The 13702-nt window shown below is 57.0% G+C and overlaps 3 protein-coding genes across 3 annotated transcripts; 1 reads left to right on the forward strand and 2 right to left on the reverse strand.

The window, feature by feature from the left end:
• Positions 1-2621: 2621 nt before the first annotated feature.
• GCG54_00009311 (Tip elongation aberrant protein 1) lies at positions 2622-7471 on the forward strand (the record flags this gene model as incomplete). The annotated part of the gene is made up of 4 exons (XM_045409259.1): positions 2622-2903; positions 2972-3383; positions 3453-3735; positions 3787-7471. The coding sequence occupies 4 exons, from the start codon at positions 2622-2624 to the stop codon at positions 7469-7471; spliced, it is 4662 nt and encodes a 1553-aa protein (XP_045256504.1).
• A 1233-nt stretch (positions 7472-8704) lies between these two features.
• On the reverse strand, positions 8705-9897 carry GCG54_00009312 (Protein ATP12; the record flags this gene model as incomplete). Its single annotated transcript, XM_045409260.1, has 2 exons — positions 8705-9486; positions 9549-9897. 2 exons carry the CDS (start codon positions 9895-9897, stop codon positions 8705-8707), a joined length of 1131 nt encoding a protein of 376 aa, XP_045256505.1.
• A 420-nt stretch (positions 9898-10317) lies between these two features.
• On the reverse strand, positions 10318-13688 carry GCG54_00009313 (Protein EFR3; the record flags this gene model as incomplete). Its single annotated transcript, XM_045409261.1, has 2 exons — positions 10318-13417; positions 13474-13688. The coding sequence occupies 2 exons, from the start codon at positions 13686-13688 to the stop codon at positions 10318-10320; spliced, it is 3315 nt and encodes a 1104-aa protein (XP_045256506.1).
• Between the last annotated feature and the right edge of the window lie 14 nt (positions 13689-13702).

Below are 13702 nucleotides of genomic sequence, written 5' to 3' on the forward strand. Positions count from 1 at the left end.
ATTGACTTTGAGCTCTGGCTGGCGTGGCACAGAATACGGTTGTGCAATACGGGACCACGGACGTCAGCAACGTCAGACTGGCAATACAAGACGGAGGTCGCCCGACTCAGAGACCTATGATCTGCAACGTCCCGTGGCATCGGACTGGGGACAGCGGTGGGAGCGTTGATGGAGGCGATACTACGGTGATAACAAGGACGGCGCGTGGCACCCAGATTCGTTGCTGCCGGGATTGCGGCGTGGACGTGGGACTCTACACTACAACAGCAGCCGAGCCCAGGATGTGTCTGACTGCTGGACAGCCGAGAGAAACCAAACAGCCAAACAAAGACAAACGTCGGGCGTGTCCGGACGATCACTGTCAGAAGGCTGAGAGTTGGCTTTGACGGCAACTCTCACATGGGACTTGGCGGGTTGCAGTTCGGATCTGCGGATGGGCTTGCGATGTCGCGATGGAAGGATGATGCCAGGCACAAGAGAGGCTGATGAGTGATGATGATGCTGCTGCTGCTGCTGCTGAGGGAGCAGTCCAACACACCAAACAGGCAGACGTAATTGCACACACAATAGGCAGGCACAGCAACAAGTGTCGACTTGGGGGCTCTCGACTCAGTCAACGGAACGCATCAGGTCGTGCCAAAGGAGCCCTTAATAGAACCTTGAGTCTCCATCAAGATCTTTAAATACCTGGGGGCGTTTGGTACCAAACCAGAGACGGTCAAAGTCAGGTACCTGGGAGTACATGCCCCGGCAGCCAGAGTGGACTGTGGTCCTCTTGGGCACTTCGCTATCCATCGTGTGTGGGTTGGGGAGAGGGGACTGGCTGTCAGGAACCAGACAGTGTTGCGGTGCAATTGCCCAGTTGGAGTTCCCTCGTTCGCCAGCCCCTTTCGCAATAAACGGGTCACAGGCCACCGTGCAGAGGGGAGACCGACAAAAAGTGAGGTGAGGTGAGGTCAGGTACCGCACAGTTACAAGATGAGCCCTACGGATGACTGCCCAAGCCACGTGTCTCGAGGTGTATTCCCGATGTCCCGCCTGATGTCCGAGGATCCTCTCTCCCATCCCTCGTCCTTCTTCACCCCACCGTAACGAAGGCGCCTGCAGCCTCCCCGTGCTCCTCTCCTCTAAAAAAGTTTCCCATTATTTTCTTTTTGGCCTGGTGCTGTGCCGTTCCCTACGGGCCACCTCCCCTACAGACTGCTAGCCCCCTACACCCCCCCCGGCCATGCACAAGCGAGCGGAACACAAGCTGCGTGGGATCCCATTGGCTGAGGTCGGCTGAAGGACAAGCCCCTAGGCAGGTGCAGCGCGCAGTGCAAGGCGGGCATTTGGCAGTGGGCGTGGGTGGGCGGAGAACAGGCCAGCGCAGCGACCCGACGGAGCCAGTCAGTGCAGGAACAGCAGCCCCAAAACGGGGGGAGCTGGACACCACCAACTGGCCCGACTGGCACTGCACCACCTCCTTCAGCGCATGTGTGAGGTGGGCTCTCGCAGACATGGAACTTCAGGTACCCAACTCTGAGGTCCTCCTTGGGCTGCCAAAGGGCAGTGGGTGCCCTGAGGACCGTGAGCAGCTGCAGGTGGGTGGCCTGCTTCTGCTTTGGACTGTAGACCGTGAGGTGCATTGCTTTGCTTTGCTCTGCTTTGCCTGGGTGCCGCTGCCGCTAATGCTGGGTGCCCTGTCCACTGCTGCCGTGCCGCTGGCAACTGCCTGCATCCCCATCACTTCTCGCTCTCCAATCCCCATTGTGGCATTTCCCAAAACCTCCTTTTACATTTGCGCCAAGGAGAGGCAACGAGCGACTTGATACACAGCAGTCTTTCCCTCCAGCCTTGTCCTCCCGTTTGCTTGCTTGCTTGATCGCCTCAGTCTCCTTTCACTTAACCTCGACACGTTCTCTCAACGTCAAGACCAGCATCGGCGCCAGCAACAGCGACAGTCTCAGCGCCGTATCCACGGACAAGGCCCGCGAGCCGAAATAATAATAAGACCCCCCGAAAGAGACGAAGGCAATTCGAAGGGGGTCCGCCCCGGGGAGAGGAAGAAAAAAAATAACCAATCCCCTAAAATCCAACGAGGCCAACCCCCGTCAGCAAACCAGCTTTGTACGCGCGGAGTCGACATCGTCCCGTTTCTTTGCCTAACCCAGCCTCCTTCTCTCGTTTCCTCACCCCTCGCTCCCTTACTCGCTTCACTGCGCCGGCGAGGAGGACCGCAAAAAAAAGGACGAGGTCGAACATCGCAGGAAAGTCCTCACCAGGCAACGCGCGCTCGCTACTACCCCGGACAACTCCACCGATGCGAACCCAGCCATCCGCAAACTCGAGCCTCGACTCCCTTTCCCGTTCTTGCGTTCCTGCATCCGCTGCATCTCATCGCGCTGCAGCAGTCTCGACTCCATCGAACTGGCGATAGCACCCCGACGCAGCAGCCCCTGCATCGCCCTTACGACACGCCAGTCGACTTTTACAGCATCGTCACACGAAACCATACATTTCAAACACGACCGACACGATCCAATTCACAACCCCTTCGAGGCGCACTGAAAACGGCTAACGACGAGCGATCTCACCCCGTCCACTGCCGCTTCAGCGTGCAGGCTGTGATCTGATCCGTCATGGCGTTCCTTTTCAAATCAAAGAAGAACCAGGATCGAGCTCTCGCAAGCCGCGATGCCAACTCAGGTGGCGGCGGTTCTCAAAGTTCCATTCAGAGCGCCAGCGCGAGAATAGCAAGAGAAGAGAAGAACGCTACACAACGCTCAACACCGACTGGCAGCGTGGGCTCCATCGACCATGATGGGAGCGCTGGTGCTGGCAGCCCCGACGTGGGCTACGGCCGTCAGCGAGGGCCCAGTGTAGACCAGACATCATCACAACCGCCTTCGAGCGATCTCCCGGTAAGTTTGCTGAATATTTGCGTGCGCAACGTTCTTACCGGACACTGCTGATTGACTCGGATTTGCAGCTTCGGAATGGCCCCCCAGTTTCCCAGCAAAACATTTCGCCTCAGCAACAGCAAATGATGAACCCGAATGCGTCGCTTTACCCCTGGTCGCAACGACGACTGACCTACACATCATCGCACCCGAGCCCCTTCCCCCGATATGGCGCCGCTGTCAACTCGGTTTCCTCCAAGGAGGGTGACATCTACGTGATGGGCGGTCTGATCAATAGTTCAACCGTCAAGGGCGATCTCTGGATGATCGAGGCTGGTCAAAATATGGCTTGCTACCCTCTTGCGACGACTGCTGAGGGCCCTGGGCCAAGAGTTGGCCACGCGAGTTTGCTCGTCGGCAACGCCTTCATTGTCTACGGTGGCGATACCAAGGTTGACGAGATGGATGTTTTGGATGAGACACTATACCTTCTCAACACATGTAAGCTGCGCCGTCACAGCCCCAGAATAGGAGCCTCTTCGGCCCTGAACAGTAACTAATTAGAGGCAGCTACGAGGCAATGGTCGAGAGCTCTTCCCGCCGGCACCAGACCGTCTGGCCGTTACGGCCACTCCCTCAACATACTCGGCTCCAAGATCTACATCTTTGGTGGTCAGATTGAGGGCTACTTCATGAACGACCTCTCCGCCTTTGATCTGAACCAACTGCAAATGCCAAACAACCGTTGGGAGATGTTGATTCAGAATACCGAGAGTGGAGGTCCGGCTGTGGGCAAGATCCCCGCCGCCCGTACCAACCACTCCGTGGTGACGTTCAATGACAAGATGTATCTGTAGGTATTGCTTACAGCCAACGAAGCGCGAGATACTGATAAACGGTGTAGGTTTGGCGGTACCAACGGATACCAATGGTTCAACGACGTTTGGAGCTACGATCCCGCCACAAACGAATGGTCACAGCTGGATTGCATCGGATACATCCCTGTTCCTCGCGAAGGCCACGCCGCGGCAATTGTCGACGATGTGATGTACATTTTCGGTGGACGCACAGAGGAGGGAGCCGACCTTGGAGACCTGGCCGCTTTTAGAATCACATCCCGTCGCTGGTATACCTTCCAGAACATGGGCCCGTCACCTTCCCCACGCTCAGGTCACAGCATGACCACCGTCGGCAAGGCCGTAGTGGTGGTCGGGGGCGAGCCCAGCTCATCACCCGCCAGCGTCGGCGACCTCGGCATCGTCTACATGCTCGACACCACCAAGATTCGATACCCGAACGATGCACAGGCTCAGCAGACAGTCGGACCACAGCAGCAGCAGAGGATACAAGGTGCAAGGAGGCCCAGTGCAGCGGCCGAGACTAGGAACCTGCTTTCTCGCGATGGTTCCAACGGCCCTCCTGATCAAAGAAAATTGGTTGGGGCTCCTCGGGACGCCAATGCGATGAGCAGCCCTCCTAATGGCATGAGAGGACCCAACGGAGCGGAACCCAATAACAACCCAGCCGCTATTAACAACATGTCCAAGGTACCGAGATCCGCTGCCGCGTCGCCTCCCGCCGGACCGCCCCCTTCAGGACCCACACCCGCGAAGCCTAATCAGCCTTCCAACGTTGGCAGAATCCGTGGGCAATCGTCAGAGAGAGATGGCTCGGTCGGATCTCCTCAGCTTGCGCAAAGTCAATCGCCGGTCATCAAAGAGGTCAAGGAGCCGGGTCCTAAGGAGGCCGAAATCCCTGTGACAAACGGTCGTCGCACTCCCCAGGAGCAAGTGAAGAGAAGTGGCTCTCGATCAGAACAAGGGCCTAGTGAAGCTGCGAAGACCAAGTCCAGACAAGGCAGCCGCTCTGGAAACTCGGTGGACAGCACAACTGAGCCCGGATTGAAGGCGGTCCAGCCTCCGTCCCAGCCGCAGCCGCAGCCTCAGCCTCAGCCTCAGCCTCAGCTTCAGCAACTACAACCGCCTCCGCAGCAGCAACAACTGCCTCCGCAACAGCCACCGCCTCAACAGCAGCAACCGACACCACCGCAGCAAGTATCGCCACAGCTGCAGCAACAGGTACTGCAGGCACAAGCAAATCGCCCCGCGTCCCCGCCTCCTCCCACCCGTCAACCAAGCAACCCTCTGAACCGCAGGTCCTCGGGCCGCAACTCCCAGACTGTGGCTTTGCTAAAGGAATTGGATACGGCCAGGAACCGCAATGCTTGGTATGCCTCAGAACTCGAGCTTGCGCGCAAGGCGGGATATGTCCCGAACGCAAGCTTAAGTCCTGTTCTCGACAGCAGGGCCGCGGAGACGTTCGATGATGAGGACAAGCCACTGATTGAGGCGCTTCTAGCTATGCGCACAGAGCTTGCCAATGTCCAGGCCTCCGTTGACAAGCAAGCCATTCTTGCCGCCAAACAGATCGCCGAAGCCGAGAAGCAACGCGACGCTGCCATTCAAGAAGCTGTCTACGCCAAGGCCAAGCTCGTTGCCCAAGTCGGCGGCAGCGTTGCAAGCACGCCGCAGCTTGATGGCGAGCGGGATGTTGATGACCGTTCAACCGAAATCAGCCGCAAGCTGGCTTACGCCTTGAACTACCAGAAGGATCTCCAAGCCCAGGTGGAAATGCTGAAATCTGAACTTGAAGCTGAGAAGCGTGCCCGACAGCTCGCTGACGACACAACGAACGCTTCCCAGAAACGCATGAGTGAGCTCGAGTCGTACAAGACCATGACTTCAACGGATTTGGAGCAATTGAAGGCGGAGTTGCACATGGTTCAGAAAGAGGCGAGGGAACAGGCCGTGCAGTACACGGAGGCCATGGCAGCTATGCAACTACTGAAGGTTGAAAGAGAGGACTTTGAAAAGAAGTACAACGAATCAGTCGGCAACTCGAAGGAGCAAAACAACACCTTCGACTCTCTACGCGAGGCCATGGCAGCGTCTGTGGAAATGAAGGCGCATCTCGAGAGCAAATTGGAGGAGGAACGCGCACAACGGGAGAAGCTTGAGTCTAAGCTTACCAAGCTCAAGTCAGAGCATGAGACTAGAACTGCCGAGCTTGTGGCGGCGACACAGAGGCTGCGCGATGCTGAGGAGCTGGCCGAAAAGCATGCCAATGAGGCTAGAACACACCAGCAGGCCATCCTCGCCGGCTTCGACAAGGTTACCACGAGAGATCTCGGATCCGACGGCAAGGCCGACTCGGAGAAGCTCAAGGCTCTGCAGGAGCAGCTCAGTGCCGCTAACGCACTGGTCAAGAAATACCAACAGGAGGCAGACTCAGCGGCCGACAAGCTTCGCACTGCCGAGGAGCGCATCGCCGGCCTTGAGGTTTACCAAGAACAATCCAGTCGTGAGGGTGTAGCCATCAGAAGACAGCTTCAGGCTGCTCTGAGGGAGACACAGTCTCTGCAGGCCAGGAACTCGGACCTGAAGCATCAACTCCAGAACCAGCAGCTGGAGACCAATGCCATGACGGTGCAACATAACACCCTCAAGGATATTCTCGTGGAGCGCGGTATTAGCCCCACAAACATGGCCCGGACTCGCAGCATTGGCAGCCCCCGTGTGAACACTCCGGAGCAGGCACGCATCCGTGATCTCGAGGATCAACTGTCTGCCGCCACCACTGCTCAAGAAGAAAGCGCGCAACGTGCGGTCGCGCAGCAGGAGGCCACCGAGGCCGCCTATCGCGAGAAGCTCACCCAACTTGAGAACGACTATCAGTCTGCTGTGCACTATGTTAAGGGCACTGAAAAGATGCTGAAGCAACTGAAGGAACAGCTCTCTAGATACAAGACTGAGAACAATCGTCTCAAGTCCGAGCTCCTTGAGCTCGAGGAGCGCGTGGAGTCTTCTGGTGGCAACGCTGGAGGAGATGCCCCTGCTAACTGGGAGAGTGAGCGTCATATTCTGCAGGAGAAGATCGAGAGCCTCGAGGAAGACCTTCAAGCTTCGACCGAGAAGCTCGAGAACCAGCTGCTCATCGTCAGGAAGGAGTTGGAGGATAGCAAGAAGCAGCGTGAGGGTGCTCTCAAGGATGCCGAAGAGGCCTCTCGCAAGCTAGCCGTGAACCGCCGAGACCTGGAAGAGCTCCAGCAGGAAAACAACCTTCTCGAGCGCCGAGCTCAGGACGCCGAGCAGAAGGTCTCACTTCTCTTGGACCAAGTCGAGTCATCCGTTGACAGCTACCGTCGCCAGAGCAGACAGGCCCCCAGCATGACTTCGGAGGAGACGGCTCGGCCCACCAATGGGAACAGCATTGGCCACCAACGTCAGGACAGCTCTGACGCCGAAAGCTCGTACGGCGGTGCTGGCGGTGTCGAAGGGCGCAACAGCACTGCTTTGGACAATTTGGCCAACGAACTCGAGACCCTGCGCACTCACTGGGAAGCCACCAACAAGAACTACCGACTGAGCAACACCTTTGACTTTGAGGGTGCCACGACTCCCACGAGGAAAGACGAAGAGGTCGGACTGGGTCTTAGCGAGAGCCTCGCCGACTGGCGAAAGCGTCTTGACGTTGACGAGCAGGCGGATAACGACCGAGCGAAGACCAAAAGCCGACCCGACCGGCCTTAGTCTGGCGTTTTGCGGCGGATGAACTCTCGCTTCGCTTCATGACGGCTGCCAGGCGTCTTCCATTACCTACTGTACATTCTTTGCCTACTTCGGGGCAGTCGTTCCCAGGCGGGAGGAGTTCACGGGATTTTGGGGTTTTGCTTTTCATGCACCGCTGCTTCTGGTTGACTCCGGTCTTGGTTTCGCAATGATTCCACGTATTCATGACGAAACAACCTTCGCTTTAATTCCCCCCGCGCTTTTTGATTTTGATTCTCCTTTTTCTTTTCTTTGCGCATGGACTTTTCTGATGATACACTACAATCACGACCAGTTCTGCTTGCTCCTTTGGCCGTGGACACGTACGAAAGCAAGATGGGGCGCGACAAGGTCTATTTTATTCTCTTAAGATGGGTGGATGAATTGGCAAAGTTGGCATACGTGCCTGCTTCTTAACGCTGCTTCTTTTCTTTCCTTTCTCTAAAATAATGTACAATATTTTTGTGCGGTTCTACGCTTCCCGCAGTTTTATTTGTTCCGAGAGTGCTTGTTTCGGACGTTGGTCAAGACGAAGAAAATTCCAAGGCAAAAAAGACGAGACGTTTTGATGATCGAGACGGGCGAGCTGGCTCGGAAACAAAAAGGGGAGAGATGAAATGCAAAGGGGATCAATAGGAGTCTTCCTTTTTCTTCTCGGTTGATTTTCTGTGTTGAGAGAGTTTTACTACCTTTTTTTGTTGCAACAAGTCGGACCTCGCGGCTCGAGGGAGCTGCTGGTGGGCTTTTAGGGATTGATCAATGACGAGACGATTGTTACCCTGAATGTCGTGTTAGTGATGTGTACCTCATTGCAGTCTTCCATGTGATGGCCTCGACTACGCTTCGGCCTGTCAAGACTCGTAGGCTGACAAGCGATTTGTGACTTGGGCTTCGAGGGGTGGGCAGCTGACCTCCAGTTCACCTTCACAGGCCGCAAGCCGTATAGGGTGGCTGGTGCCCAAGATTCCCAACAACCGACTTGGAATAAGCGGCCGTGAATATGCCCATTATGGTAGAACTAGTCAGCCAGCTGAACACAGAGACCGTGATTATCCTCTCAAGCGCCCCAGTTCGAAACCCAGCGCTGTCGAACTTTCCCCCCTCATATTCCCATGGAGCATTTCGTTTTTGGTCATGTTCACTTTTGTCTATTACTCTCACAAGCCCTCCACGAGCTGCTGGTGATGTACAATTCTATTTTCTTCTATTCGTCCCTCACTTGCGGTTCGTGCCAGAGACAAGGAGGACAACGCTGCCCAACTGCCTCCTCAGGTCCTCCTTCTCAACATCGTGCGTGTCCTCGACCTCGCCCCATGAGCCAGTCTGCCACGACACCTCCAGACTGCTCGCCGTCGCAGCCTCCTCGACCCCGAACCGCTCCACCCCGTCCACCCGGCCCGCGTTCGGCCCCTCGCTCCACTCCACAACCAACCGCGCCGCCCCGATCAGGCTCTTGCCCGCCAACACAGCCCTCTCCAGCCCGGCAATCTCCCACACGTCCAGGCCCATGACCCAGCCCTGCACGACCTCCCGCACGCCATCGGCCTGCGGCTGGGGCATGATGGCGTCGCCGTCCAGCACGGGGCCGATCTCGATGCCGGGCCAGACGTGCGTGGTGAGGAACCCGACGACGGCCTCGGCGGTGCGCTTCTGCACGTCGCGCAGGCTCTCGCCGGCCTCGTTACGCGTGTCCGTCGCGCCCGGCGGCGGCGCCCAGCACAGCAGGCTGTCCGTGTCGAGGTAGCGCATGACGGTCGTCGCGATCTGCTGGCGGATGGCGGCGGGGCCGGCGTCGTCGGCGGCGATGTCGAGCGCGCGGCAGACCAGCGAGGTCAGCGGGATCAGGTGCTGCTTCGTCGCCTGCTGGGCGGAGGTGAGGAGGTCCCACTCGATTGCGAGGGCCGAGGCGAGGTGCTGCTTCGAGGGGGGCAGGCGGACGATGGCTTTTGTGACGGGGTGGCGGAGGGGGCGGGCGTCGAGGTGGATTTGGAGGGCGCCTGTTGGATCATGTTGTTAGAAACCACACAAGAGAGTCTGGGGAAGAAGGATGCATGCGTACCGTCAACCTCGTGCACACTGACATCGTTCCAGAACCTCCTCCTCAGCCCAGCAGCCCTGGCCGCCGCTCCCCCGGCCTTGGCGTCCGCCGCGGCGCGGATGTTGGTCGCCTGCTTGAGCATCTCGGCCTGCCTCCTCCTCCGCTCCACGCGCGCGCGCAGCTCCGCGGTGCGGTCGTCCTCGGCGGTGGGCGGCGCCGGCGGCGGTCCCGTGCCGACTACGGGGGCGACCTCGGCGGGCTTGAGAGGGGTCGTCGAGATTGTGCGGAGGCATTGTCGTCCCACCAATGACGAGGTGCTGGTGCTGCCGGCTGCGAGCAGGCGCAGGGGTAGGCGTGTTGTCGGTTTCATCGTGTGTATGTGTGTGTGTGCTTTTTGCGCACCTGGTTGGAGTGTGGTGCAGAAGCTGTTAAAGCTACGGCGCAATGTACAAATGGACGTTCAATTATTTTTTGGTAGCTTCGCGGCGATTTCCGCCGATGAACAGGGGTCTGATTGGCTGCATGCATGGGTGACATCAGACGGGAACCAGCTCGGACGATGAGTTCGGTGAGAGATCGGTGTACGAGCGGGAAATGCAGTGCTACGATTGTTGTCGTCCATCATTGTCGGAGCATACCCTCACGTTCAATTTAAAAGAGGCAATTTTGAACAATGCTTCTTATAGCTACGCTTCTTAAAGCTGCAAACACTCGGCATCGCGCCTCGCTAAACTTCTACGCCCAGGTGTAATAGTAATACAAATTTTGAACTCGCCCCAATCCATTACCATTAGTAAGGCGGCTTCGTGACGTTCCCCAAGCTGAGCTCCCCTGCTCGGCTGTCAATCCCATTAAGAAGCTCGTGCAAATCCATTCCTCCTCCCGAAACTATCGACATGTCTCCTCTGTTTGACCCGTGATAAAGACTGTCACCGCCCCTGCTGCTTAGATCCCTCCTTGCCGGCTTCACCGCATAATCCTGGATGGATATCGAAGAAGTGAGCCCACCGATATGCCCCGGTAGTGGCGGCACTGGCGGCACCTCCTCGCCTTCATTCTGCTCATACAGCGGGTTGGAGTTTAGTGGCCCGCCCTTGCTTGATTGCGACGCCGACCGTGTACGGCCTAGTGATGCCCCACCGCCGTTTTCTCCCTGCGAAGTCGCCGGGTTGAAGCTGAGCTCAGATGGCGTGAAGTCGTAACTGACCATGCTGTCGCTATCACTGTCATGGTGCAGCCCGGCCGAGGTGCCTATTGGTGTCGCTGGTACTTGCCCTGTGAGAATAGCCTTGAGCTGGTCGACGGACGCGACAATGCCCCTGCTAGAATCAGAGGGAGACGGCGAAACACCACTGCGGACACTGCTCTTGCGCAGCTTGCTCATGGGAGACAAGCCACCGTGTGTCTGTGCGGTGGTTGGACGCAGGCCTTGCTGGCTGCCGGCCGGTGAGGAGGCCCCCGTGTGTCCGTTAGCGCCGTTGACCGTCAAGTGTCGGTTGGTTCCCATAGTGCCGGTCTTTGAGCCAGCCAACGACTCGGACTTGCTTCCCGCTTGAAGGGCCAGCATCGCCGACTCTTTCGACCATTCCGCTAGCATGTGCTCACGGAACGCAGTGGGCAACTCGTTTCCAGGAACAGCAGGAACTGTGCTAAGCGTCGAACTAAGAATCGGATGAGAAAAGTTGCGTCCGGGAGATTGAGGTGGGCTAGATGGTGGTGAGATACTGGTGTCGATGTAGCTTGCAGCAATGCTCTCGACGAGTGATGTTCGGTCATCGAATGGCAAGAGGGCTTCCGACTCGACCTCGTTGGCAGGCATCTTGGTGAGCGACGTGGGCACGCCTGGAGTGATGGTTTCCATTGGTGGTGGGGGAATGGCAACGCCCTCGGTCCAAAAGTGCTTGCTGCGGCGTCGAATGACCTCGTTCGTAATCGCACGACCGACAACGGAGTTTTCAATGTCGAATCGTTCGGTAACGGCCCAGAAGTACCCGTGGGCGAGACTGCCAAGGCGTACCTTCTGCACTGGTGTCTCAGCGTCGGGAATGTCTTCCTGCAGACGGAATACCATGGGCAATCCGTACTGGACTGCATTAACGCCCAGTCGGATTACCAGTTTGTTGAGTAGCACGTGAAGCAGAACCATGTCGTAGTCGTAATCAACATACTGCAACGCGTTGTCGTAGATAGCGATATGAAGAAGCTGCAGGAAGTGCGAGCGATGTCGGGAAGGCTTGTCTCGGTTGTTGGAGGCGCTGGAGGCAGCTCGTTGAGCGGCACTGCCGGGTTGGAGCTCGCGGCTGTTCTTCAACGAAGATCGGTGATGTTGAGTGTTCTCATCCCGAGCCTTCAAGTCTGCTGCTGTGGTTTCTCGGTCAAGCCATGTTAACAGCGCATCAACATAAGCCTTCCTGACCTCACCATCCGGGTCTCGCAGAAGCCACTGCGTGTTTTCCCATGTCTGGATGGGTACCTTATTTCTTGATAGATTCAGGTTGCCAGACATCTGCGCCCTCGGGTTGGCCACAAGAAGAATGTTCTTGATAGCCTTCAAGGCTGCGGTCTTGGCCACATTACGTGAGAGGTAGGTCTCAAGATGCGAAGTCTGACTCCCGTTTGCGTCATCCTGTGAAACTGGCTCGGCGTTCTCTGCCTGGGGCGATGAATTGGCGCTGGAGGACTTGGAAGGCTTCAGTCGCAGTAGGATCGTCGAGATCATGTCTGAAATCTGATCCGCGTAATAAACGTGTGTTGCCAGGTCCCCAATGCAGGACTGGATGCGGTCAAGCAGTTCCCGCCTTTGAGCAGCGACTTCTGCAGAAGCCTGAGGCGAAGAAGGTGGCCCTCCGTCGGCCTCTGCCTCCCCCTTACTGAGCCCTCCAGGTAGTTGAATGAGCTTTTTCATGTGCTGAATCAGACCCAGCAAGACATCCATTGCGCTGAGTCCGATGAGATTGACGTCGGACCGCAGCAAAGAACCAATCATGGCGGTCAGTACTAGATGTATCTTGAGATTGTCATCCTTCACGGGGGCTTTTACAAGATGGTCCAAGGCCGTCACCAAGATAACGTAACGGTCCTGCACCGGCGCCCACCGTGCAATGGTGTCGTAAACACTGATGGCCCACCCATGATCCTTGGCGGATTTCTCGTCTGTCTTGACAACGGAGTCGCCATTCGCAACACGTTTCTCGATGAACTGGAAGAGAGCGGCGGTGGCGGAGTGGATTTGCGGTCGGTTGGGCGTGATGAAGATCTGCTTCAAGCACTGCAAGGCGAGCACACCAACATCCTCTTCGGCGAGCTTGTCGACATCCATGGCCGTTCCTGTCAAGGCAATGGGGTTTGCCTCGCCTGTTTCACCGGTCCCTTGAGTCGCAACGCTCGTCCTACGGCGAAGCTTTTCTGTTTGGACCTTCTCCTCCATCCGTATCCGCCCAAGTATGGTCTCCAGAAGCTCGTCATCGTCCCACCACAGATTGTCCAATATGACGGGAACAATAACATCAAACTGACGGCCAGTAACAGACGATAAAGCCTCAGATGAGGACACGCTCCTGATTGCTTCCAAGCCAGCGTTCCTCCATCGCATTAGCACGGGTTTGCTGGAGGCTCCCTTTCCAGGGTTTTGGCGGGTGGAGGCGAGGGAGGCATAGGTGCGGACGATGGATTCGTACTGGGCGAGATAGGCTTGGTCGGCGAAGGAAGACGATGTATCGTGGTTCTCGCAGAAGGCTTCAAAAGTAGGGATAGATGCCTCGACCATGGTTATATCCTTGGAGCCGAGGATGAGGTCGAGAATTTTCAACACATTGGGAGCAACAAGCGGCAGGTCCTTCGGGGCCTTTTCGATCAAAGCCGTAAGGATTCGCAGAGTAACTTGAACATTTCTGAGCGAACAACTGTCAGCAAAGGGCTCACATCTCGAGAGTCACAGGGGGCGAACCCGATGCGCTGACGCCAGACATCGCTGGCTGTCTTTTTCTCCAGAAAGGATCCAATCTTCTGGATTTTGGAGCGTCGCGAAGTAGCATAGAACAGCAAGTAGCTCAGCTCGCTGGAATTGGGCTTGACATCAACAGCGCCCTTTGTCGTCCGCGGATAGCACTTCAGGACCAAGACCTGATGCTTCGGGCGACATTTTTGCTGGATCGCGTTCATGGCGTCGGGGGGCT

The sequence above is a fragment of the Colletotrichum gloeosporioides genome, assembly GCF_011800055.1.
Source record: "Colletotrichum gloeosporioides strain Lc1 chromosome Unknown consensus_117, whole genome shotgun sequence".
NCBI classification, from domain to species: Eukaryota; Fungi; Ascomycota; class Sordariomycetes; order Glomerellales; family Glomerellaceae; genus Colletotrichum; species Colletotrichum gloeosporioides.